The 27,098-nt window shown below is 38.6% G+C and overlaps 2 protein-coding genes and 2 long non-coding RNA genes across 4 annotated transcripts; 2 read left to right on the top strand and 2 right to left on the bottom strand.

Annotated features, from left to right (window-relative positions):
• Positions 1 to 163: 163 nt before the first annotated feature.
• Positions 164 to 2,782, bottom strand: LOC137743497 (RNI-like superfamily protein). The gene is made up of 3 exons (XM_068483400.2): positions 2,433 to 2,782; positions 2,115 to 2,320; positions 164 to 1,992 (listed from the first exon to the last, which is right to left on the bottom strand). The coding sequence occupies exons 1-3, from the start codon at positions 2,583 to 2,585 to the stop codon at positions 543 to 545; spliced, it is 1,809 nt and encodes a 602-aa protein (XP_068339501.2). The 5' UTR covers positions 2,586 to 2,782; the 3' UTR covers positions 164 to 542.
• Positions 2,783 to 3,394: 612 nt separating this feature from the next.
• LOC137742447 (Ribonuclease E inhibitor RraA/Dimethylmenaquinone methyltransferase) lies at positions 3,395 to 5,514 on the bottom strand. The gene is made up of 2 exons (XM_068482312.2): positions 5,375 to 5,514; positions 3,395 to 4,035 (listed from the first exon to the last, which is right to left on the bottom strand). Exon 2 carries the CDS (start codon positions 4,026 to 4,028, stop codon positions 3,528 to 3,530), a length of 501 nt encoding a protein of 166 aa, XP_068338413.1. The 5' UTR covers positions 4,029 to 4,035; positions 5,375 to 5,514; the 3' UTR covers positions 3,395 to 3,527.
• Positions 5,515 to 13,369: 7,855 nt separating this feature from the next.
• On the top strand, positions 13,370 to 15,162 carry LOC148692681 (uncharacterized). Its single transcript, XR_015953716.1, has 3 exons — positions 13,370 to 13,537; positions 13,621 to 13,742; positions 14,274 to 15,162. It is a non-coding gene; the product is annotated as an uncharacterized LOC148692681 (long non-coding RNA).
• A 5,392-nt stretch (positions 15,163 to 20,554) lies between these two features.
• Positions 20,555 to 22,386, top strand: LOC148692680 (uncharacterized). Its single transcript, XR_015953665.1, has 3 exons — positions 20,555 to 20,761; positions 20,845 to 20,966; positions 21,498 to 22,386. It is a non-coding gene; the product is annotated as an uncharacterized LOC148692680 (long non-coding RNA).
• The last annotated feature ends 4,712 nt before the right edge of the window (positions 22,387 to 27,098 follow it).

The raw sequence follows: 27,098 nt of genomic DNA, 5'->3' as shown, positions 1-27,098 counted from the left end.
TAAGTTAAAATGACACCCCACAATGTTGCATTTTCGATTATGTCAGGTACCCTCATGCCATCAATGCCACATGAATATATGAACGGTCACGATTAAGTCATGTCAACATCTTGGATAGAATTCTTTAGAGAGAGAGAGAGAGAGAGAGAGAGAGAGTGGAAAGTGTGAGAGGAATTAGTCACATAGAAGCAACATCTTCGACACAATTCCAAAATTGTTTAGTGAATTAAGAAACCTTGTATGGACTTCTAAGGAGTTGAACGACTTCCTTTATTGTCAATTAGTTTCCTTCGCCACATGCCTTGGATAACATTACTAAACTATCATTAATTTCAAACATGGGTTTTATTAACTGATTGTTGCAAGCCAAGAATGTAATTTGTACCTCTTCTGTTGAGCACGCTCTCTATTTTCAACTCGTGATAGCAGCTAGTGCAGATTAGGCCGCCATCTTTATCTCGTCAATGGCTTTGTTGCTCGGTACTTCGACAGAGAAATAACTTTCGATAAAAGGGGAGTTTCATAGAGGATATCTATTTCCCTCAATGGAATTGCCATCCATCATAACATCCCATTTCACAGCATTCCAGACATATCTTCAGCCATGGCTTTTGGTTACAAATATCACTCAGAGCTCCGTATCCTTTGCTAGACAGATAAGTATTCCCAATACCAAGCCAGTGTAGTCCGGCGAAGGAAGGCCTCTGCAGCAACACCAATGAATCAATAGACAAACCACTGCAACTTGTAAGGTCCAGCCTCCGAAGTGGTTTGCATTCGTCCCGGAACCTTTTCCTTGTAGCCAAAACTTCCAGGGAAGAATCAGTCACAGAGAGGCAATATCTTAAACACAACTCTGTAATCTCTGTACCGACCATGGCAATTGTAAGAACGGCTTTATCTGATATCTTCGGGACATATCCTAAATCCAGGGACGACAAAGTTTTACCAATTGTGCCTCCACCATCGAATAAAAGAGAAACTCCTTCGTCGGTCACCCTCGTACAGTATCTGAGACACAAATGAGTAATGGGTGGAGTCCCCTGGCCAAGAACAGACAAGCCGTAATCAGTGATATCAGCTCCTGTGAGATTCAGCGTGGTTAAGCTACGCAGACATGAGATGGAACTGAGGCAGGAATCTGCTATGCTCTTACAGCCACGGAGGTCAAGCACCTCCAAGGCGCTGGAACAGGTCAGCTGCTTCACAGCTTCACTGGTTATAAAACTACACGACAGCAATTTTACCTCAACAAGGGAACATGGGAACTCATTAACATTAAGAAAGGCCAAGTCTGACAATTGGAAGGCATTTCGAGCTTCAAATTTCTTCAAGTTCAGACATGATTGTAAGATCGATGTATAGCCTGCGTCACTGACTTTGGAGAACCCACAGAGTCTCACTGACTGTAGACGTTTGCAGCCCTCAGAAAGAAGAAACATGCCCACATCAGTTACTCTTTTGAACGAAATTTGGAAGTTTTGTCTCCTTCGTACAAGAGACAATCCAATCAAATGATGACAAGATGCCACATATTGAAGCCCGGTGTTTGTCAAGTCGAGGTTCGGAAGTGGTTCCATATGTGGTCTGTCTTCAAGATCTAGCTCTACCAAATGGGAAAGACTGCGGGCAATGGCAATGATTAGCTGATCAGATATAACATCTAAGACGAGGGACAAGCGCTGCAATGTCAATCCAGATGACAATGGAGAGATGGGAAAGCTGATATGAGCTCTTTGCACATTATTCCTGCCAGCACCAACTCTACTTTGATCAATTAGACGAATCGCGTCATGCTCAAGCACCGACTGCAACTTCATGCTTTTAAGAGTACTAGGTAGGACGAAATCAATGGACTGAAAAGCAGTTGAATCGAAATCTCTCCCTCGAATCTTAAGAGATAAAGACTCCAAGCACAAGCATCCATTAAGCATGCAGTCCAGGTAAAACTTAAGTTCTTTATCCGAGTCTACCAATTCTAGCATAAGCACCCTAACCACACAAACAAAAACTTCCCATTACAAAAAAAACATCAAGATGCGGTCTTTCATGATTATAACACGTGAATTAGTAACACCATGTAGTACGGTGACAAAAATAAAAAATTCGGGTACCTCAGATTAGGGCAGGCCTGTCCAATGGAAGCAAAGACTTGATAGGACAGCATAGAGCAGCTCAACAAATTCAGTTCTTGGATACGTGGCCCCAGAACATTTCTGATTGCCGAATTTTCGAGGCGGAGGCAGTTAACGGTGAGGCTGATGAGGCCTGTGCAGCCACCAACAATGCCACTCAAAGTCTGTGCATCCGGATAAAATGCCTGCAAATACAAAAATAATTTCAAATTTTCCATCTTTTCAACAAATTTCAGTTCCAAAAACAAAACCCAGATAATAATTTCAACCAAAATTCAGAAAGTGAGAGAATTGTACGGAGAGATCGAGAGAGGAGACAAAGGGAAGGGCCTGAGAGACTGAGAAGTTCATGGCTTTGCTGACGCAAGCAAGCGAGGAAAGAGATTCGATGTTCAGCTTGAGAAGAATCTCCTTTATTAATAGGCATCTGTGCAGTCTCTCCAAACCCATCTTCCTTTCTTCTTCTTCTTCGAGTCTCTTCTTCTTCTTCTGCTCCTTCTTCTCCGATCTCCTGTTGCTCGGTCGTTTCGAATTTTTTGTGAACGAAGGACGAGTTTTGGGAAATGCGTTCTCACGGTTGGGCTTTTCCGTGGCGCGACTGGCTTCTCAAAATTTGAGGAAACTCATCTTTAGAAGAGTCACGCCGTATTTACAGAATTTTATGTTTATAACATATATCATTACGTCTTTATAAAAAATTGAATTAAAATTAAGATTGTTTAGTTATCGAATTATATAAAAATAAATTGATGGATTTGGTAAATGCATTACAAGGTGTTTATTTATGTGTTACGATATATTGATTAAATGGTCTTAAATTTAATTATTTTTTTTTGTAGAGATGATTTTTACAGAATGATTTGTAATATAAGCAATATGAGCCTAAATTTCAAGTTCTGTGAATAGATGACAAAGTATTCTAAGGTGGAACTCCTCCTTAACCTCAAGAATTTCAATTAGAATTTTTGTCGTTAACCTTCAAACTGATCAATGCAGTACTTAAACTTTGGTATTCCAACTCAAGTTTTAGGTTGACGGTTTTATACTTTGTTGAGTTAGATATATAGATGTGGCTAACTTATTATGTAGTTTAACCTTAATTGCTAACCCTTAATATTGTTATTAAAAAAATTAATGGCAAATATTAGGCGTAAGTTCTTCCGGTTCGAGTTTGTGGATATGCCTTTGCGCTGATGGTAAGAATAACCAATCTCCCTCTAAATTTTTCATTACAAAAAATAAAAATAAAAAAATAAAAATTAATGGCAAGGGTAACTTGAACTTTGATAGAGTAACTAGTAGTGAAACAACAAATTCCAAGTAGAACTGAATTTGGGAACTCAATCCTCTCATTGGTAGGACAAGCTTAAAATGTGAAGCAACAATGCTGATTCAAACAGACAATTCAGATGTCGAAATAAGGACGCCATCGTTATCTGCATACAACCATTCGCCTTCACGAATCAAGGTTCCAGCAATGTTGATCGGAACATGCTTTTCTCCGACACCTTTTTTGTTCGATTTCATCGGATGAGATGCCAAAGCCCTCACCCCAATATCACACTCATTGATCTCATCTACATCTCTAATGCAGCCATTCACCACAATACCTGCCCATCCCATGTTTTGGGCCAACTGTCCCAAGTTCCCTCCAACCAAAGCACATCTCATGCTTCCTCCTCCGTCAATGACCAAAACTCTTCCCTCGCCTTTGGTTTCGAGAAGCTGTCTGACCAAGACATTGTCCTCGAACACCTTGAGTGTCGTAATGGGGCCTGAGAATGCTCGGGATTGTCCGTATACCTGGAAAATTGGTGGCAGCACACGCAAACCTCCGCTTCCCACAAGAGTTGTATTCGTATCACAAATTTCAGCAGTTGCTAAGGTGGCCATATTTCGCCTGCATATCATCAAAAAGTGGTAATGCACATAAAAACTACCTAAGAATAAGCTCAAGCAAAACAACTAACAATAACTTCTCGTCGCAGTTACAGATTCCTAGAATGCTACTACACTCGAGAAAATAGAGGGAAAGAACCGGAGTTTTAGATAAATATACGAGCAGCATTGTGCATATTACTGGTTTACTAGCTCGTAAATTCATCGACTGACCACCATAATTCCATTCCATATAACCATATAAGTGAGAAAACATATTACGACACACTTTGTTAGGACAATTTATCCCACAATCTGAAAAATAGTGTATCTTGGAGTGGTTTACGAGCTCCTGGACACCCTTCCTTTACAAGCCGGATTTTAGGGGCAAGTTCTACTCATGACCTGTTAACAATTGGTATCAGAGCCTGATTTCAGCGCGCAGCTAAGCCGCCTCAAACAAAAGGAAAGGACTACCACCGGGCCAGAGACAGAGAACTTTCTTTGTGCACAAATGTGTGCGCAATGTCACCAAAGAACACTCAGGTTTTAAGACATTCAGCAATTCTCAACCCATACATGCAAATTTGGATTCACGAGAGATACAGTGACCATCACAAACATCGGTGCCTAAAATTATTTCTTTTCCAAAGTATGGATCAATGATAGCACAGCACAAATTAAACTAATCGAAGGCGAAAACCCCGATCTTCATATGGAAATCTAGAGAAAGCTAATGAGGCCAAGCTTAAATCTTCCTACATGTTCCAAAAGTTGAAAGAGCAGCAGGAGATTAAACAGTCTTAATTAGCAAAAGGAAAGAGCAGCAAACAGGGATGAATAATTTCATCAAGTTAATAGCTAGAGGCATAAATTCACAAAATTTTAATAAAACATGAGGGTTTCATATAAAATATAACAGAGAAGCCACTAACATCTCTAATCCATAAGAACTCATCTAATTATACAACGAATTAATCAGTAGCAACTGAGAAGATGCTAAATGGTAGTTTTCCCCACTCCCAAGTTTCTCGTCTGCACTCCTCTCCTTCTCTTTGTCCATTGATTCTAGGGAGGAGTGTCGTAAAGAACCATTGATTCTAGGGAGGAGTGTCGTAAAGAAAATAAGAGTATGAAAATCACTTTTTAAATATAGATATAAACACAAACTTATTTATCAATACCTAATGCCACTTAAACTTATCTAAATTCAAGATGCAACGATAACGGTATTTCAAATCAATCACTTTTCGTAACATCTCATTTTCACACGCTCTCAACATGAAAATATTATCTTCACCAAACTCCGAACACAGACAAATTTACACAAGGAAAGCAGAAAACAGGATATTGAAGCTTACCCAGAAGAGAGAATGAGATGACAGTGTTTATTCCTCCTCTTTTTCTATGTTTGCTTACAACTCACAAGGTCAAGTCTTTCATTATCCTTTTATAAAAGTAATTATAAAAATAAAAATAGTTAAAAGAGAGTAAAAAATAGCTGCCATCAGCCCTGAAGAGGCTCATTGGTCGTTGCCAATTTGGCAGCAGATTATCCTGTTGAGTTCTGTGCCCCAGAAATTTCTTGGAAGTTGCAATACCCGCCAAAGTTAGTCAATTGGCCTTTCCCTTCCTCGATGAATTCTTGGGCTGGTCCAAGTCAGAAGGGTTGGGCTGATAATTTCCTGACGTTTCATGGGTCATGTTGTGGACTAATGCTAACTCGAACCGGATAATGTGGTTCTAATTGCTACACATAATTAGGTACATAGGCCGACCCAGCACTGTAAATGGATCGAGCCGAGTCGACTGACAATACAAGACCCGGTTTAGGTCGGTCTATCAGGCCATCCCTGATTTTCAGAGGATAATCGTTTGGTTTTTCAACGATGATTATGGGTCAGTCCAGCCCAATGCAGAAGTGAATCGTGATGTGATACGAAGAAACCAACACTCAGTCTAAACGAGGCTCGAACGGAAAGGGATCCGACAAATCCTCTTTATCAACTAATTCGGACTTCTGAAATTTGATCAAACGGTTAAAAATAAAGGTCAACTTTAAAAGTTATAATAACTTTAACCGTTGGATTAAATTTTCAAGGGCCCGAATTGTTTAATGGGAAGGATTTGGTGGAAGGAATCAGGAGGGAATCCCTTTCCGGCTCAAACTTAGGTATGGCCAAAAGCAATTGGCCTCTTCACTAGTTTGTTTGGCAGTGTGATGGACAAAAATTCTAATTCAGCCTCAACCGGTTTTGTAAAGTCTTATTTTGAGACACGATATGTTAGACTGTCGTCCGATTTAATAAGTAAGGTTCGTTTACTAAAAGATCACCAAATAGTAGCCAAATAGCACTCCAATTTATTGAAATAGTTGAATCCATACCAAACAACCAAATAGCCGTGTCACTCAAAATTATGATACCATGAAAGAAACAGAGATCAAATACAAAAGAGTGGAGGTTGAAAAACCAAACAGAAACTTTCAGTTTTTGATTTTGTGAACGTTTACATAGGTGAGTGATCATAGCACAACTCTTTCTGTTATCATTCAAATACCACGTAATGTCATTGTTAAACACAATACACAATAGTACAATACCACCTAATGGTCAAATGCAATAAACCGTTTTTTTTTGTTTTTTTGGAAAGATGCAATAAACCATTTTTTAACACCAACTTACTGCTGAATTTGGCTGCTAACGTTTGCAAGATTTACACATTCCCTCCAACTTCATTGATCTAAATTGAAAATGTCAGTTCCTGCCCCACATTTGCTTCTTACAGGCAGAGCAGCTGCAATTTTTACAGGGCAACATCTGCAGCAGCTTTTGTTGCCAAGAATATAGGAGCAGCTGCACCCTCTGTAGGCTTGTAGTAGATAAATACATATTGGTCTTTTTATTCTTTTTGTGGCATTACAAAAAAAAACGCAGGGGATTACCACCATATCCTTTGTTTTAAGAGAAATAATAACAAATAAGGCATATTTGAAATTGCTTTTGTAGGACGTACTTCTATTTAAAAGCGCTTTTACTAAATGACGCTTATAAATATGTTAAAAAATTTATTAAATTTTTTTAGTACTTCTTAGAATTGTGTTCTCAAGAAGCACATAGCAGACGCCTCTGCACAAACCATTCTTCAATATGTAAGTGTTTTTAAGTTTTTCCACAACCTAATATATAAGAATCAATTTTAAGGCGCATATATTTCTCTTTCTCGATTATTCAAATGTTCATAAAAAAAAATGAAAAAGCAGTTACATATCAATATCATGAAAGGTGGTGCTATCAACACACGTTATATTAATTTCCGTTATTTGATTTTCTTTAATTCATTCGATAACCGAAAAATAAAAAGAATGTGTGAAAGATGAAAAATGGTGCGTGAATATCACCACCAATCATGAATTTATATGATATGACAATACAGCCACACGAGCTTGGTTTATATGTAAGTTATAATGAATTCAAAATCACGAAAACGATCTGTAGTATAATCATGGCTAGCTATTGCTTTCACTTATAATTTGGTCGGCTCAAAATGTCAAAGCAAAAAGGTTATTAGGGGAAGAAAAGAAAATTTGAACAACATATGGGCTGGTAGGTCGGTCAGAAGAAGAAAATAAAGATTTAAGAAATAAACGTGGTACCCACGATTTGTAACTTTTGAAGAAAATTACCTTGCCAACCCATGATTATATTTCATGATTACAGGTAAGAAATATGGATCCCTTCAATCTTCCATAATCCATATCACTTAAAAGCATTTAGCTAGATATGAGCTATTTGATTTGATCTAGTCAATGAGTCCACAATGGTGAAAACAAGTTACTCAAATCGAATACCTTTAACATGGCTCAAAGGTTCCATATTTGATCCGAGGCTTATTTTGGTTGGGTTTATTTTTCAAAAAAGAGACTAGTTGGTGGTCTTATCATGGTAGTTCATTCTTTTGAAGGCTGACAAGACTTACAGAGACATTTCGACATTTTTTTAACCACCATCGGGTGATTCACCAACGTCAAGAATCGAACTCAAAACATGCTTATTTTAGTTGGTTAGAAACATATAATATGTTATTCTTAAAAGAATTGATAAGGATAGTGAATTTGAAAGATTTTAATAGTGTCGAGCATGTTCATGCTTGGATGAGTGAAAACTATTAAATAAAGTAAATTTTAGGGAGATGTTAGCAATCTTTCACTCGTACATTTTTATTTAATTTATTCATTTTTTTCACTATTTAAATATTACTGTGGAGAAAATAATCAACCAAATTAATTAGAAACCTTTTAACCGTTTAATTAATGTTTTTGAAATTTTTGTATTTTAACTGAGAAATATAGTTCGTTTATTTATTAAATGATGTATAAACGATTTATTTTTTATTTATTTTTATAGAAATGATTTTTAAAAGGTGAGCTAAATAGAAAGTAAACAATGCAGATATAATTGTGCAACATTTGCATGATGAAAAGCTAATAAGTTAAACGAGAAAATCCAAATAAGAAAGGTGTTGAAATTGCTGGTAAGTGGATTTGTGTTTATGTACTCAGCGATCCAACCGCCTTGCTTCCGGTTATACTTATTCTGTAATTGATCTCCGTATAATTCACAGCTTCGGCGCTTGTAATAAAGTTCGTCGCAGCCCAAAAACTGTAGAGGTTCTTTGGCATTCACCTCCTTTCGGTTGTATTAAAATTATACTGATGAATACTGATGGTGCCCTTAAGGGTTCCTCAGGTACGGTGTGCTGGTTATGGAGGGGTCTTTAGGGATTTTCAAGGTACAATGCTGGGTGCTTTTTGTGCTAATCTTGATATTCCCAGCTCTGTGGCACCAGAGGTTATGGCTGTTATCAAAGCCATAGAGCTAGCGTGGCTTCATGATCGGAAACATGTATGTATTGAGGTTGATTCCATGATGATTTTGAATTTTTTTTTGCTCGCCTAATCTGGTGCCCTGACGGTTTAAGGTGGAGTGGAGAAAAATTGTTTGTTTTGTTTGTCTCAAATGCAGTTTCGAATCTCTCATATCTTTCCTGAAGGTAACCAAGTTGCAGACGCTTTGGCTATTAGGGCTGGGTTCGGTTCTAATCGGTTCGGTTTTTTCTCAAAACCGAAACCGAACCGAAATTTCGGTTTGGTTCGGTTCGGTTCAAATTTTTTTCGGTTTTTTTCGGTTCGGTTTTTTTTCGGTTCGGTTTTTCTCGGTTCGGTTTCGGTTTTTTTTTTTTTTTTTTTTTTTCTCCCTCCAAAATTATTAAAAAAAAAAAAGGAAATATGAAAGTTCACATTCATATTAATAGGCCAGGCGGAATGAAAAATAAGGAGGAGGAGGGTTAGGGTTACAGTTAAGGGTTTTGTTAAAAAGATTAAAAAATTAAAAAAAATCTCAAAAATCCTGGAGGCATGAGGGTTCGAACCCATGCCTCTATGCTTGTAAAGTTTCACTGAAACCAACTTGGCAACAGGTTCTGTTTTGTTATGATTGTATGACTAAACTATTTATAAATATTCAAAAAAATTATATATATATATATCGGTTCGGTTCGGTTTCCGAGCCTCAAAAACCGAAACCGAACCGGTCAGATTCGGTTCGGTTCGGTTTGACAATTTCGGTTCGGTTTTTTTTTCGGTTCGGTTTTTTTCGGTCTCGGTCCGGTTCGCTTTTCGGTTTTTTTCGGTTTTCGGTTTTTTGAACCCACCCCTATTGGCTATCAATGATGTTTCTGTTTCGGATTTGGTCTGGTGCGATTTTCCTCCACTTTTTATTATGAACTTTTGCAATCGGGATTTTTTTGAGCTTGCCTAATTATCGTTAAAAGAAGAACGTAAACCCTACAAGGATTACATTCATCAATTAACGACTATTAACATAAACCCTACCAAGATAGTATCCATCAATTAACGAATATTAATGTAAGCCCTACAAAGATAACATCCATCAACGACTATCAACATACACGATCGCGACAATGCTCTAGATTTCAAATTACTTTTTAGAGAAATCAAAGTCGTGATTTTAATTAGGGATTTTGCGTGTGTACCACTTGACCTTGTAAGCATGTGCGATAATTCTTCATGAATTTTCAATTTTTACATTTTACCATTGGACTCTCTTAACTATTGAAATCTACCACCTACGTTACTTTCAATCAATTTTTCTTTTAAAATATGTCGCGTGCCCCTCATGTGTGGAGGGATATTTTTGACATTCAACGTTTACCATAATTTGGCGTTTGCCCAATAAATCTGAACTCATTATCGTCCATTCCTCTTCACTTAATGTCAAGGTCGATGTCAGCAATCAATTTTCACTTCAATTCTTCAACAACCCTTGCCAAAACCAAAATCAAAACCAAAACCAAAACCAAAACCAAAATCAACTTCTCTCTTTCTCTTCATGACCTATCTCCACTGCTACTACAAAAAAAAAGCCTTTTGCCTTTGTACAAATTGATTCTAGTGAGCGCTAGAAAGTGAATTGACAAAAATATTCCTCCACGTAAGGGGCACATGACATGTTTTAACGGTAAAATGGATGAAAGTAACATAGCTAGCAGATTCTATCAATTAAAAGAGTCAAGTGGTAAAAATTAAAAGTGCAAGCGGTATTGGCGCACATACTTACAAGTTCATGCGGTACTTATGCACAATCCCTTTTAATTATTTATATTTAATTCCTACTATTGTTATTATTTGCTCACTTGACTCACATCCAAAAAGTTTAAAACGCTTGATCTCCTCATCATAAAAGTGATCGACCTCGGTCCAACATTAGAAAAAGTATGAGCATGCAAAGCTTTTTTCCTTAGTATTAGAGACAAAAATCTCATAATATCAACATCTTTCGTAATCTTTTAAAAAGAAAAGCGAGAAAACTATTCGTGTCATCGAACTTTTTCCCTTCTCTTGTGAACAATATCACCCAATTAAGTAATGATATTATTGGGGAAGGGTGTATTTCACGAACTAAAGCGTTTTTGTTAACATTTCTTTCGTATTTCCTTTTAGGTTCTCATTAATTTGTCACATGTAGTTAATAGTACTTATCGTAAATAAATAGGTTTAATCATTTTTGTTGAGTAAAACAATGATTTTGTAGCTTGAGCAATATGCATGAGGTCTTATGTTCGATTCTCAAGTCTTAATATCGCTTGTATAGAAAAAGAAAGAGAATAGGATAACATCAATAGGACTTCTGTGCTGGTGTGGAAGAAGCAATCGAGACGTCTATTTACAAGCCAACCAATATTTCAACTAACCCTAGCTAGGGTCTCAAAGACACGTTCTAGAATTTAGAATTCCCCATGGAAAACGCAATGTACCAATTCACAACTAAAGTCAAATATTTCGGAGGGTTCTACCAGTTACCGACCGGTCTCCCCTTCTTCCTTAGACGTCCCTACATGGGGCAGACCACAGTCCCTGGCCACCGGAAGAGTCAGCACAATTTGTTGCTTTGGCTTTTGGCGCACTCCAAGCTCTTTATTCATTTGATAATTAATCTTAATCACATGTATATACCTAATCAGATTGTTTATTACATCCTTTGCGTAGGTGAGATTAAGTCATATATATTACTGGCTACATACATCTCTTGTATACGTAAATCTCCCTTATGAAAGGATTTCTAAATGTATAGGAGACGTGGTTCACAAGATGATGGTAAATAGAGTTCATATAGTTAAATCGTTTTCCTCTAAAGAGATATATAAAACAAGAAGAGAAATATTTTTTTTCCTTATGCTAAAAAATGATTTGGTTCTTATAGTTGGAGCGGAGTTTTAATTTATTTTTGTGATTTTAGGTATGTAATTTATTATGTGGCAATTCAAGAAGCTCGTTTGGAAGTGTTTTGCATGAAAATATTTTTGGAACTAATTCTCAATAAAAATGCAAGTAAATTCTGAAGAAAAAAGAACACTTAATTAGCACATAATTGGTACTTCTTGCAGAAAACATTTCAAGTGCTTTTAGAATATAAAAACATTTTTTCCAAAAAACGCTTTTAGTCATTTTAAAAGTACTTCCAAACGAGCCCTTAATTTTGTTAAAAAAATTACTATATGAGCGAAAAATGCGAGAGTAAATTGGACGAAGGTTCTTTAAGTCACTAAATTGTATTTTTTTATCGAATTTGTTTTAGTAAGGACATTCTTTTTGACCTCACATGTGCCCCCTATTGTGCTAATTCTATTAAAAGAATCGACAAATTAAATCGTTGTTCTTGATTTTCAATGTCTAATAATCTATAGGACTTAAGTGAAAAGTGAAACTATTGAAACCAAAGTGGACTTCGTCACATTACAGATCGATAATATAAAAAATATAATTTGGCCTTTTCTTTCATTGGAAAATATAATTTATTTCAGATCATAAAAAACAGTTATGATTAAAAGAATATGATTATGATGGATTTGTTACATTTTCTCATCTCCACTACATTTTAACTGATTTTTCACATTTTCTGATCTCCTCTACATTTGAAACATGTGAGCGGCTGACCTTGTATTGGCACATAATGAAGATAAGAGTAATGCCAGGTAGACAAACTTTTTAATTAGTACATTTGTAAATCATGTTATGTGATACAAATAGAAAATAAGTACATTAATCAACACTTAAGTAATAATTCAATCGACAATCACGTCATATAGTTTATACAATATAGTTTAAATAGATGATTTCCCTAGCATGGCTATCAAGATTTGATATCCACTACATTTGGTTGATTTGCTTTTACTAAATATGAATAAAAGAATATGAGAATACATGAGACAATTTATGTAAACATTTTTATTTTTATTCGTTCCTCTAAACTGTTGGTCTAAGTTTTGGGGGAACACGTCACAAAATTCTTACATAAATTATCATCAAACAAGCATGCGTAGATCACTACACAAAACAAATAGGAACTCAGAGAATATGACATAATACAATAGACCAATCACTCAATTTGAGAATTGAACAGAAGCATACAAGGACACTAACTAAAACCGCCTTCATACAAATATTGGAGTAAGTTATGTCCCAACGAATAAGGAAACAATATTATACGACAAAATACAATAGACCAATCACTCACTAAGAAGAATGAGCAAAAACAAAATCGCCAGCAAACAAGCAAAACATGTAACAATAACACCTACTAATCGAGTATTGTTATACGTAGCTTGTAACATCCCGTCCCGAAACTAAAGAAACGTACATTTAAATTTACGTTATTACCCCTAGTTCGTTCGTGTACGATTAGTTTTGTGTTGTGTGATGTGGTGGGACCACACACACTCATACACTCTCTTTTCTCCCGGGATTCTCTCCCTCATTCCCTCACTCTTTGTCTCTCTGTCTCTTCTCTCAGTCTCTCTCTCTCTCTTCCTCCCCGAGTTCACCTTCTTCTTCTTCCTCTACACACGGACACACATACAAACCTAATCAAATCTTCACCAAACAAGAAACCAAGACCACCATCGTGTTCGTGGAGCTGAGAGGAGTTCAAAGGTGCCATTTTCAGGTAAGGATATCGTTGTTTTCACGTCGTTTCAACGAGGTCCGATTATTGCACTGTTCATGCAAACCTAATCTAGCTTGTTTTAGGAGATTCTAAGCTTGTAGATGTGTTTGTGAGGTCCCAAGGAGCCTCGGAGTGGTTCGTTGGGTGAATTTGGACGTCGGGATCGTCCTGTACGAAGTTGGCCGATTCTTGAAGTTGAAGACAGGTATGATCTAGCAATTTTTAGGCCTTAAAACTAGTCTAACGTTGTTCTACTAGTCCTAGGCTTCATTTTGGTATAAAGAACGTGAAATTTGGTTGAAAAACGAAGGAGAAAACAAGGTTTGAAAATTACCCAGTTTTCCGGCGCCGTCGCCGGCGCCGGAGGTTCGCCGGAGAAGAAAGGGGAATATTCCGTTAAGTCTAACGGAATATTCCTAACGGCAGTGACAGAATCCGGTTAGATTTGACGGAATATTCCGTCAGTTAACGGAATATTCCTGACGGCGTCAACTGACGCCGTCAGTGTGCAGTGCACGTGGGCCGCGCGTGGGGGCGCGTAGGTCCGTGCGGGGTCAGGCGCGTGGGGGCGCGTGCGTGGTCCAAAATTTTTTCTAAAAATATGGGTGTGATCCTGAGGTTGTGTAGATCACATTGGTATATTCATTTGTCCAATTTGAGCAATGTATGAGAAGTTATTACGAGAAGTTGCTTAGGTGCTTTTAAATTAATGTTTTCGTAACTTTGTCGCGTATAGGTGATTCGTTTTCCGAGGACGAGCGTACACACTCGAGGCAGGGGGGCTACGACCCTTCTAATTATCAGTGAGTGGGCTTTTGTTTTCCGTATATACCTATATACATATTAATTCCCAGAAATTAAATAGAAAAGGTTATTGTTTTATGCCATGCATTATATGAATGTTGTTTACGCATCATTGCATGTATTATTGGTGACATACATACATATATACATGTGTATTTGGTGCTGTGGATGCACAGGTAAGTGCCAGGTAAGCGGTATTCAGGTGGTTATACATTCCTGTTTATTATGCAATAGTAGTTGAAATGCTTAGAGAGCTCATAATCTGCACCCCCGGTGTTAGTGCTCCCGTCCAGGGCCAGGGCACAGCCTTCACGTGTATGTTCACCAGCACCGCATGCTCGTCTTGGATCCAAGTTAGGTGCAAGCCTGTCGTAGAGATCACATTAGGTGGTTCCGACTTGTAGGTGACCCGCGATTTATCGCACAGCTTCACGTGATCGTAGCACTAGAGCATACATATATATTACACCCAGCTTGTCGTGCAGACCACGTTAGGTGGTTCCGACTCGTGTGCAGATTCAGTGATTGAGTTGAGCGTGGAGCTCTAGGTGCAGCGGTACATGTCACGTTAGGTGACTCCCGGCTGCCAGATTATATATTGTGATGTGATTTACGCTTGAGCATTTACATTTATTATGAGATTCTATGGTGGCATATTCTCAAGCATGAATGGCATATTGTGAGCATGAATGGCATATCATGGGACATGATTGACATATCTATACATACGTATATATGTTCATTTTCTGGGAAGTATACAGGTTTTACGGCGAGGGGTTAGAACGTATTTTGCTAAAGAGTTTTCAAAGAACTTTGTTTTTGCCCACTCACGCTTTTGTTTTGCGCCCCTCCAGGTTCTAGTGGTCTAGAAGGTTCGGTGGTTTTCCCCAGAGGGCGTCCCGGCAATTTCTGACAGACACTCACCATTGTAGGGTCACCTTCGGGTGTACATATGTCGTATCTTTTCCTTTTGGACTGTTGTAGACTTGCTCTGAATTGTGTCTCACATACACTACTACTTTGTATGTTATTAGGTTTTTTAATTATTCGTACTTTTATATTACCTTCTTAATTAGCTTCCGCACGCGCACATGGTTACGTCACCTTCGTGTGACGGCCAGCACGCCCTGATCTCGGTCGGGGTGTGTCAGCTTGGTATCAGAGCCTAGGTTTGGCAGTCCTGTGTCTTTGTGAGTATTCTAATAGTTGGTGTCTTCTGTCAGAATCATGCCGCCTCGTCGGGAACCACGTCGTTCAGATGAGTCTAGTTTTCCTGATCTTACTCAGTTGGGGGAAGTGATTGCCACAGCCCTTCAAACAGTGATGCGCCCTCCCCAGAGGACTCCTCTGGAGACTATGTATAACCTGAAGTTGGATAAGTTTAAAGGTAATGAGGGTCACGAAGGCGCAGAACGTTGGTTAGAACACATAGAGAAGACTTTTCGTGTGTTACATAACCAGGGGAACCTTCCTATGGATAGGTGGGTTGAGACAACCTCTTGGTTTCTGGAGATGGAGTCTGCAGCTTGGTGGGAGCAAGAACTTCGTAGGTTGACTCCAGCTCAGAGGACCGATTGGAATGTTTTCAAAGACGTGTTTCAAAGGAGATTTGTACCCCCTGAGTATATCGACCGTAAGAAACAGGAATTCACTTAATTGAAACAGCGAAAAATGACGGCTAACGAGTATTATCGTAAGTTCACTGATTTATCTCGTTACTATCCTGATGTCGCTGGTAATCCGGCGGAGATGCTTCGTCGTTTTCGCTTGGGCACTAGAAAGAGATGGCGTTCTATGGCCACTACTACTCACTGTGAGTCCTACCAGGAGTTCTATGAGATACTGTTGAGAATAGAGGACTCAGAGAATATGTCTAGTGACAGTGACGAAAAGAAAGATGAAAAGGGGAAAAGTCAAGTGTCGCTTGGGCCTCGCCAAACTCAGAACTTTAAAAGGGGTGGTGCCAGTTCGAGTTCGTCTAGTGGTGGTTTCAGTGCCTCTGGACAAGGACGTGGAGGTAGATTTTATGGAAGTGCTCGAGGCCAGAGACAAGGTGATGGTGGCCGAAACCGACCCCCATTTTGCCGTAGGTGTAATAACCGACACTTCGGCTAGTGCAGGCAGATCAGCGGTGCTTGTTTCACGTGTGGACGGTTGGGACATAGAGCGATGGATTGTCCCCAGGGTCAGCAGCAGAAGCCGCAGCAGACCTTTCTGCCGCCACCTGCACCGATTCGGCAAATCCAAGGTCCGAGTACTTATGGGCAAGCAGGTAGAGGTGGTGCCTATCACTATCAGGGTGATGTTGTTCCCTATGCTCCGGGACCGTATCAGTACCCCCAGGACCCGTATTCACAAGGTGGTTATCCCTCGTATCCCAGCAATTACATGCCGTATCCTCCAGCTCCAACGGGTGGTTCTCAATGGTACCAAGGAGGACAATATCAGCAGGGTGAGATTGCTACTAGTAGTGCCGGGTCTTCGAGACAAATGGGTCAGCCCAGTCAGGGGCGTGGAGCTCAAGGTCGCGGTGTTCAAGCGAGCAGAGGTCGTGGCGGACGACAGCAGGGCCAGGGGCGTATTCACAATATTTCCCTGCAGGATGCTCAGAACAACCCGGACTTGATAATGGGTACGTTAAACATTCTTGGTTATTTTGCTAGAGTCTTAATTGATTGTGGAGCTACACATTCCGTTATTTCTCATACATTTGCTCAAGTAACGCAACCTCGCCCCACACCTCTAGGGTACGATTTAGAGTTCGCTATGCCTAGAGGAGAGAGATGTGTTGTAGATTGTATGTACCCAGGATGTCCAGTGTTAGTAGGGGGTGTTGTTATGCCCGCTGATCTTATCCCGTTAGATATTGTCGATTTTGATGTGATTTTGGGCAACGATTGGTTGCACTTCTATCGTGCCAACATTGATTGTTACGGGAAAGTAGTTACGTTTCACCGTCCTAGATTACCTGAGGTTACTTTTGTGGGTGAGCAGAGTGGAGTAAGACATGGTGTTATTTCAGCTTTGCGAGCAAAGAAGTTATTGTCTAAAGGTTGTCAGGGGTATCTAGCTCATGTGGTGCTAGAAGAGACTGTTCCTAGTAGAATTGAGGATGTGAGAGTGGTCAGACACTTCCCTGATGTTTTTCCTGAGGATTTACCTGGTTTACCCCCGGATCGAGACGTGGATTTCAATGTTGAGTTGCTTCCAGGTACCAATCCTATTTCTTTAACTCCTTATCGTATGGCTCCTGCTGAGTTAAGGGAATTGAAAGTGCAGTTACAGGAATTAGTGGATAAGGGATTTATTCAGCCTAGTATTTCACCTTGGGGCGCTCCAGTGTTGTTTGTGAAAAAGAAAGATGGGACTTTGAGGCTGTGTATCGACTACAGACAATTGAATCGGGTGACGATTAAAAACCGTTATCCATTGCCTCGTATCGATGATTTGTTTGATCAGCTGAGAGGTGCTTGTGTATTTTCTAAGATAGACTTGAGGTCTGGGTACTATCAGCTGAAGATTAGTAGGGATGATGTTCCTAAGACGGCGTTCAGGACTCGTTACGGTCATTACGAGTTTTTGGTTATGCCGTTTGGGTTGACGAATGCACCAGCAGCTTTTATGGATTTAATGAACCGGGTATTTCAACCTTACCTGGATAGATTTGTCATTGTCTTCATTGACGATATTCTGGTGTATTCTAAGTCAAAAGCGGAGCATGTCCGACATCTTACTTTGGTGTTGAAGAGGTTGAGAGAACACCAATTGTATGCTAAGTTTAGCAAGTGCCAGTTCTGGTTAGATCAAGTCGCATTTTTGGGGCACATCATTTCTGCTCAAGGTATTCTTGTTGATCCTCAGAAGGTTGCAGCTGTAGAGAGTTGGGAGCAACCACGAACCGTCACTGAGGTGAGAAGTTTCATTGGTTTGGCGGGATATTATCGGAGATTCGTTAAGGATTTTTCGGTAATTGCCTTGCCACTGACGAGGTTAACAAGGAAAGATGTTAAGTTTGAGTGGAATGATAAGTGTGAGCAAAGTTTCCAGCAGTTGAAGCATTGTCTTACTAATGCACCTGTTTTGGCACTCCCAGACGATAGTGGTGATTTCGAGGTTTACAGCGATGCTTCCTTGAATGGTCTGGGATGTGTATTGATGCAGCATGGTAGGGTGATTGCTTATGCTTCGCGGCAGTTGAAAACCCATGAGATGAATTACCCTACACATGATTTGGAGTTGGCTGCTATTATCTTTGCATTGAAGTTGTGGAGACACTATCTTTACGGAGAGAAGTGCAGGATCTTCACAGATCACAAGAGTCTTCAGTATCTCTTCACCCAGAAGGAACTAAATCTTCGTCAACGGAGGTGGTTGGAGTTGCTCAGCGATTACGATTGCATGATTGATTATCACCCTGGTCGTGCGAACGTAGTAGCCGATGCACTTAGCAGGAAGTCACATGTTCGTATCAATGCGTTGTACGCTAGTCGTATTCCTCTTTTGGTGGACTTGCGTACTACGGGAGTAAGGTTAGAAGCAGAAGATCGAGAAGTGGCATTACTTGCTAATTTTCAAGTTAGGCCAATCTTAGTTGATCGGGTGCTTGAAGCTCACGTAGCTGATGAACATAATCAAGAACTAATCCGAGCTCGAGATCAAGGAAAGAGGCGAGATCTCAGAGTTCGTGATTATGATGGCATGTTGATGTTAGAAGGTAGAATGTTCGTGCCTAGTAATGTGGAGTTGAAAAAGGAAATTCTCGATGAAGCACATATCTCGGCTTATGCTATGCACCCAGGAGCAACTAAAATGTATCATACCATTCGACCATTTTACTATTGGCCGGGTATGAAAAGGGAGATAGCTGAGTATGTGAGCAGGTGTGCTGTTTGTCAACAGGTTAAAGCAGAAAGAAAGAAGCCATTTGGGCTATCGCAGCCGCTTCCCGTTCCAGAGTGGAAATGGGAAAATATCACTATGGATTTTGTATACAAGTTGCCGCGTACACATAATGGCTTTGATGGCATTTGGGTGATCGTTGATCGGCTCACTAAGTCGGCACATTTCATTCCAGTGAGAGAGAAGTACTCTTTGAGCCGGTTAGCAGAGCTGTTTATTTCAAAGGTTGTGAAGTACCATGGTGTCCCTGTAAGTATTGTCTCGGATCGTGATCCACGATTCACATCAAAGTTTTGGGTAGCCTTTCAGGAAGCTTTGGGTACGAGACTACTTTACAGTACGGCATATCATCCACAAACGGACGGACAGTCTGAGAGAACTATTCAGACCTTGGAAGATATGCTGCGAGCATCGGTGTTACAGTTTAGTGATGCTTGGCACCAGCGGTTAGATTTGATGGAATTTGCTTACAACAACAGTTTCCATTCGAGCATTGGCATGGCGCCATTCGAAGCTTTGTATGGTAGATCTTGTCGCACTCCGTTATGTTGGTCAGAAGTTGGCGAAAGAGTCTTGGTAGGTCCGGAGATTGTCGAGGAGACGACTCAAAATGTTCAGGTAATTAGGTCTAACCTGAAAGCAGCTCAGGACAGGCAGAAAAGTTTAGCAGATCGACATGCTACGAACAGAACGTATGAGGTCGGAGATTGGGTATTTCTGAAGCTTTCACCGTGGAGAGGTGTTGTGCGGTTTGGAAAGAAAGGGAAGTTGAGTCCCAGGTATATCGGACCGTACATAGTCACAGAAAAAGTTGGTGAGGTAGCTTATAGGTTGGAGTTGCCTCCGGAGTTGGCTAAAGTGCATAACGTTTTTCACGTGTCTATGCTCCGACATTACGTTGCTGATCCATTGCATGTGATACCTCCTCAACCGTTAGAGATAAATCCAGATTTGACGTACGACGAGGAACCGTTAACGATCTTAGATTGGAAAGAAAAGGTTCTGAGGAACAAGACGGTGAATTTGGTGAAAGTTTTGTGGAGGAGTCACTCGGTTGAAGAAGCTACATGGGAGACAGAAGAACGAATGAGGGATTTGTATCCTAGATTATTCTTTGACTATTAGGGGTGTATTGAGGTTGTTTTGAATTTCGGGACGAAATTCTATTAAGGAGGGTAGGTTGTAACATCCCGTCCCGAAACTAAAGAAACGTACATTTAAATTTACGTTATTACCCCTAGTTCGTTCGTGTACGATTAGTTTTGTGTTGTGTGATGTGGTGGGACCACACACACTCATACACTCTCTTTTCTCCCGGGATTCTCTCCCTCATTCCCTCACTCTTTGTCTCTCTGTCTCTTCTCTCAGTCTCTCTCTCTCTCTTCCTCCCCGAGTTCACCTTCTTCTTCTTCCTCTACACACGGACACACATACAAACCTAATCAAATCTTCACCAAACAAGAAACCAAGACCACCATCGTGTTCGTGGAGCTGAGAGGAGTTCAAAGGTGCCATTTTCAGGTAAGGATATCGTTGTTTTCACGTCGTTTCAACGAGGTCCGATTATTGCACTGTTCATGCAAACCTAATCTAGCTTGTTTTAGGAGATTCTAAGCTTGTAGATGTGTTTGTGAGGTCCCAAGGAGCCTCGGAGTGGTTCGTTGGGTGAATTTGGACGTCGGGATCGTCCTGTACGAAGTTGGCCGATTCTTGAAGTTGAAGACAGGTATGATCTAGCAATTTTTAGGCCTTAAAACTAGTCTAACGTTGTTCTACTAGTCCTAGGCTTCATTTTGGTATAAAGAACGTGAAATTTGGTTGAAAAACGAAGGAGAAAACAAGGTTTGAAAATTACCCAGTTTTCCGGCGCCGTCGCCGGCGCCGGAGGTTCGCCGGAGAAGAAAGGGGAATATTCCGTTAAGTCTAACGGAATATTCCTAACGGCAGTGACAGAATCCGGTTAGATTTGACGGAATATTCCGTCAGTTAACGGAATATTCCTGACGGCGTCAACTGACGCCGTCAGTGTGCAGTGCACGTGGGCCGCGCGTGGGGGCGCGTAGGTCCGTGCGGGGTCAGGCGCGTGGGGGCGCGTGCGTGGTCCAAAATTTTTTCTAAAAATATGGGTGTGATCCTGAGGTTGTGTAGATCACATTGGTATATTCATTTGTCCAATTTGAGCAATGTATGAGAAGTTATTACGAGAAGTTGCTTAGGTGCTTTTAAATTAATGTTTTCGTAACTTTGTCGCGTATAGGTGATTCGTTTTCCGAGGACGAGCGTACACACTCGAGGCAGGGGGGCTACGACCCTTCTAATTATCAGTGAGTGGGCTTTTGTTTTCCGTATATACCTATATACATATTAATTCCCAGAAATTAAATAGAAAAGGTTATTGTTTTATGCCATGCATTATATGAATGTTGTTTACGCATCATTGCATGTATTATTGGTGACATACATACATATATACATGTGTATTTGGTGCTGTGGATGCACAGGTAAGTGCCAGGTAAGCGGTATTCAGGTGGTTATACATTCCTGTTTATTATGCAATAGTAGTTGAAATGCTTAGAGAGCTCATAATCTGCACCCCCGGTGTTAGTGCTCCCGTCCAGGGCCAGGGCACAGCCTTCACGTGTATGTTCACCAGCACCGCATGCTCGTCTTGGATCCAAGTTAGGTGCAAGCCTGTCGTAGAGATCACATTAGGTGGTTCCGACTTGTAGGTGACCCGCGATTTATCGCACAGCTTCACGTGATCGTAGCACTAGAGCATACATATATATTACACCCAGCTTGTCGTGCAGACCACGTTAGGTGGTTCCGACTCGTGTGCAGATTCAGTGATTGAGTTGAGCGTGGAGCTCTAGGTGCAGCGGTACATGTCACGTTAGGTGACTCCCGGCTGCCAGATTATATATTGTGATGTGATTTACGCTTGAGCATTTACATTTATTATGAGATTCTATGGTGGCATATTCTCAAGCATGAATGGCATATTGTGAGCATGAATGGCATATCATGGGACATGATTGACATATCTATACATACGTATATATGTTCATTTTCTGGGAAGTATACAGGTTTTACGGCGAGGGGTTAGAACGTATTTTGCTAAAGAGTTTTCAAAGAACTTTGTTTTTGCCCACTCACGCTTTTGTTTTGCGCCCCTCCAGGTTCTAGTGGTCTAGAAGGTTCGGTGGTTTTCCCCAGAGGGCGTCCCGGCAATTTCTGACAGACACTCACCATTGTAGGGTCACCTTCGGGTGTACATATGTCGTATCTTTTCCTTTTGGACTGTTGTAGACTTGCTCTGAATTGTGTCTCACATACACTACTACTTTGTATGTTATTAGGTTTTTTAATTATTCGTACTTTTATATTACCTTCTTAATTAGCTTCCGCACGCGCACATGGTTACGTCACCTTCGTGTGACGGCCAGCACGCCCTGATCTCGGTCGGGGTGTGTCATAGCTTATTTGCTATCTGTATCTTTAACAAAAGTCAAACCTACTTGTATAAGTGCTACATAAATCTCGTCTTATATAAGATGTAATCAGCAATATAATTGATAAATATGATTCTAATAATCTCGTTATAATATTGCGATTATTAATCGCGTGAATGTGAAATTCACTTATATATTTAGATACCAACTTGTATGAGCTAGATATAGATCAACAACGAATAGTACAAAGAGTTTTAACATTTTCATACCAAGAGAGAAAGGAAAGAAACGACCTCTGCATGAACAATATATTTACATTGGCATTTATGCACCAATGAATACCTACCTAACAAATAATAAATCATATACATAGATGGACAAAAATAGTATAGAGAAGGAGTGAAGTTGAAGAACCCGTGAAGAGGGAAGAGGTGTATAACTAAAATAGCTTATTGTGAGTGTTTCAAATATCGATATATATATGTAAAAGTATCAATAGATATATTGATATTGATTGGTTGTCTTCAATGAAAATTATAGAAATTTGCAATGAATGGGTATATCAACACATTCAGAATTAGTTGAAATTAGAGAAAATTTTTACCAAAAAAAAAAAAAAAAGAAAAAAACCAAGATTCGAAATCTGCACTGGGTTCTGGTAAAATTTCTATAGTGAATCGATAAATATTGTCAATATTCATTGATTTACCTACATCTTGCCGATATAGTATGAAGTTTGAATTTCAACCCTCCTCTATATCTATCCTTGATTTTTCGGATATTCCACAAAAATATCGATAATTTTGTGAATATTTTAAATAAAACTGCCACGTGACGTCTTGCTCGTGCTAATAAAATAATGACATATGAACAAAAACATAAGTATATCCTTATTTTATTAGCACAATATACTTTTATAATTAATAAACTTTTATGGTAGTACTGTAATCTTACCCTACAAGTTTTATGGTAGTACTGTAATCTTGCCATTCTTTTATGGTAAAAACTTAAATATATCTTTATTTGATTTGCACAATATACTTTTATGAAAGTACTGTAATCTTACCATACAAGTTTTATTTAACAAAACTCCTCCTTAATTTATATGCCTTTTGGCATGGTGGAGTTGCCGCGGGGTAGTGTGGATTTTGGCACTTTATTCATTACCAACTTATTATATAAATAAATAAAAGGGACGGTCCATAAATCAGCCTGCTTTCTTTGCGAGGATTCCGCTGTTTTTAGCTTAAGCAAGAGCATTTTTGTTTTGGCTGCATATATAGCTGAACAGTAACATTTATTTAAATATTTTCTCAATCATACGTGTTATGACAATGTTGCCAATGATTTTATAAGGATTATTTCATATTTGCTTCCTAAGCTATTGGGATTTCCCACTTTAGTCCTCCACCTTTGTTGATCTTTAAACTTTTAAAAATGTGTCTAATGAGGATAGAATGTAACTTTCGTTGTAAAAGTTGACTGAATAACACATAACCCAATATTGAAGGACATTTTGATAACTTACCCACTTGCTCAAAATGTCTTCTATCGATTAGCACGCGACCACTTTGGTATAGAAGTAAGCATTTAAGCTAAGAAAACGGTCAAAACCAAGTCGACAAGTTTTGTTTGGAGATGCTTTTTAATCGTCACTAAAATTGACAAATTAGAAAAAATATTCCTCACCTTGAGAAAACCTATTATAAGGAAACTGTGTGGTTTGTTCTAACTAAAAACAAAATAAATTGCACTTGTTATTAATTTTGTCAACTTTTGTAACCGACGTCACTTTTTTCCTCATTTAATAGATTTTTAACAGTTTAGAGGCCAACTTCAAACAAAAACAAATTTAGATTAAAGTAGAACGATCATTAAAATTTGGGGACTAAATTTGTAATTGAACTCCTATGATAATATTCAAATAAAGATGACTAAAGATATTATACATGACAGTTTTAGTTACTTTATTATATTGTTTAATTGTTGTATTTATTTGCTGGATTAGGGTGCAAAGGGCGAATCTAGCGGGAACTGCTGATGGGGTTTTGGGCCTATATTTTTTTGCCCTAATTTTTGTTTAGAAATCGATGCACTCGTGTGCAAAGCATACTGACAAAATGCACCCTCACTCAGCTACAAGCTCACAACAATTACAAATATTTTGGCAGACTTGGAGTTTTAGGGTTTTGGAGTTTTTGAGTGAGAGACCCCCGATCGAGAGAGATCCCCAAACCCTATGTCCCGCGGGCCGCGCCTTCTCTCAGCTTTTCGAAAATTTCTATTTTTATACCATACCACCACCACCACCACCTTATTATTTTAGTGACTCAAAATGGCCGTACACGCACGAAACGCGTAAACAAAAAATGAGTTATCTATTCGCTTTGAAATGCTAAGGTAAATTATATATTTAAATTAAATGTTGTAAATCATTTTATGTGATTTTTAATGATTAGATTATTACTTAAATATTGATTGACTAAAATGGTTTGTTCAATTTAACGAAGGTTTTTCACGTAATAACTAAAATGGTTTAAGGTAAACAACTTAATGGACCACTTCTATCGATTTTTAATATCAAAGACCAAAATAAGGGGTTATAACAATCTCATAGACCATTTTAACTAAAAAGTCATACTAAAATATTGACACTTGCAAGAAAAATCCTAATTGGATGGCCTCTTGGAAAGCAAGAATTTAGTATTTAAACATACAATATGTATTTGGAGGAGCAGCTTATCGGGGACCAATACACTTACTCAATGACGAAATTCTTGTAATAATTATAGTATATATTAGTTGCTCCATTCTCTCATGCAATAGATAAATTTTTTAATGTGCTGAAAACACGACCTGATACATCAAATGTCATATATAATTGGTTATATATATATATATATTTTTTATTAAGTTTCAAACTAATTGTGTTATTATATTTAATATATCAGACCTTGTTTCTGTCACACCAAAAATATATACATGTAATGAACGTCCACCACTTTAAAGTCCTTGCTTGGTTTTTTATTAACTTTTTCAGTCTTACAAATATTTTTTTTAAGCCTGTTTTATTCAATGTTATGACGTATGAAACCTTGCTTAATTTCTTGTTCCTCTTTTTCTATGTAAATATATAGTGGAGTATTATTCAACATAACTTCTATATATATATATATATATATGATAGTCAATGTATGAAGAGGCCTTAGTAATCACGCAAGTCGAGTAAATAATGATATATTATGTTTTCAAGTGAAAGATGAAAGGTAGAAGTATTGATAAATATTTAAATACACTAGATTCGCATACATGTTCAAGACAAGATGGAAAAAACTTGTAATAAGTAATAACAATTGGAATATTTTTGCTTCTCCAGTGATGGTGATGCTGACACTCAGTACGGCGGTTTGGTGGTATTCATTTTCACTTGAAAGTGAGAGGTCTTGGGTTCGAATATCATGAATGGCGAATTTGTTACCAAATTAGGCTACACATTGTGTGGCTTAGTTGAACTTCCTCTCCCTTTAGTGTAAAAATATCGATGTACTAAAAAAAAAGTGATGGTGATGCTCATCACTTTATTTATTATCATTAGATGAGTTTAAATTTCTATTTATTATCATTAGATGAGTTTAAATTTCGAGATCTGTGTAGTGGATAGACACAAATCTCAAAAGGGTGGTGCTACCCACACACTCATTTTTTCTTCTCACACACTTCTTGTTAATTTTTGTCCTTTGTCTTCTTCAATTCACAACTGAAAATTGAGAGGGATGTGTGGGAGGTAAAAAGGGGTGTGTAGACCCCATTTCAAAATTTGAACTCATTCAACAATGATAAATATGATGGGGAGCGTTACCTCCATTTAAGGATGGTGAACAAAAATACACTCTTACAACAATTTAAAGAGAAGTACAAGAGACAAATTCTCTTTATCCAACATTGACTGATATATTTCAATGCCTTTTTATTTTGGTCATGTATAACCTTGTTGATATATATTGAGTCGATCTCAAACTTGTTTTTAATCTATTTGTGTTGGGATTTGAAATTGTGTTTCCAAAACTACCAAGGAATATATCCTACTTTGAATTTGGTATTTAATATGCTTGTATAGTACATACAAAAATGACAGTGATGAAAGCAAATAATCACATTATACATCACATTTCTTGTGGATAGAAGGGAGAATAATATAAGAAAATGACTCCTACATATAAAAAAATTATCCTGTAGAGATACTTAAATTGGACTAATGATCGATTTTTAGGTTTCGTCGTAACATTATTTCCAATTACGTAAACATGAATATATACTTAATAGTAGATGTGATATTACATTGGATGAACGCTTTGTACTCCTATCTTCTTTCTTCCAACGTAATTTGATCATGAAACATTGTAAAG

Source organism: Pyrus communis, chromosome 11 (genome assembly GCF_041283825.1).
Source record: "Pyrus communis isolate YQ-2024b chromosome 11, ASM4128382v1, whole genome shotgun sequence".
Lineage (NCBI taxonomy): Eukaryota > Viridiplantae > Streptophyta > Magnoliopsida > Rosales > Rosaceae > Pyrus > Pyrus communis.
Note: the sequence above shows the minus strand (reverse complement) of the source record. Positions and strands in the feature narration are given on the sequence as shown.

What these genes read in the sequence shown, in the direction of transcription:
- LOC137743497 (XM_068483400.2), bottom strand. Translation starts at nt 2,585, where the DNA reads ATGGGTTTGGAGAGACTGCACAGATGCCTATTAATAAAGGAGATTCTT. An exon ending in TCTCCTCTCTCGATCTCTCC is followed by an intron (nt 2,321 to 2,432) that starts GTACAATTCTCT and finishes TTGTATTTGCAG; the next exon opens with GCATTTTATCCGGATGCACA. An exon ending in CAGGCCTGCCCTAATCTGAG is followed by an intron (nt 1,993 to 2,114) that starts GTACCCGAATTT and finishes TTGTGTGGTTAG; the next exon opens with GGTGCTTATGCTAGAATTGG.
- LOC137742447 (XM_068482312.2), bottom strand. Translation starts at nt 4,028, where the DNA reads ATGGCCACCTTAGCAACTGCTGAAATTTGTGATACGAATACAACTCTT.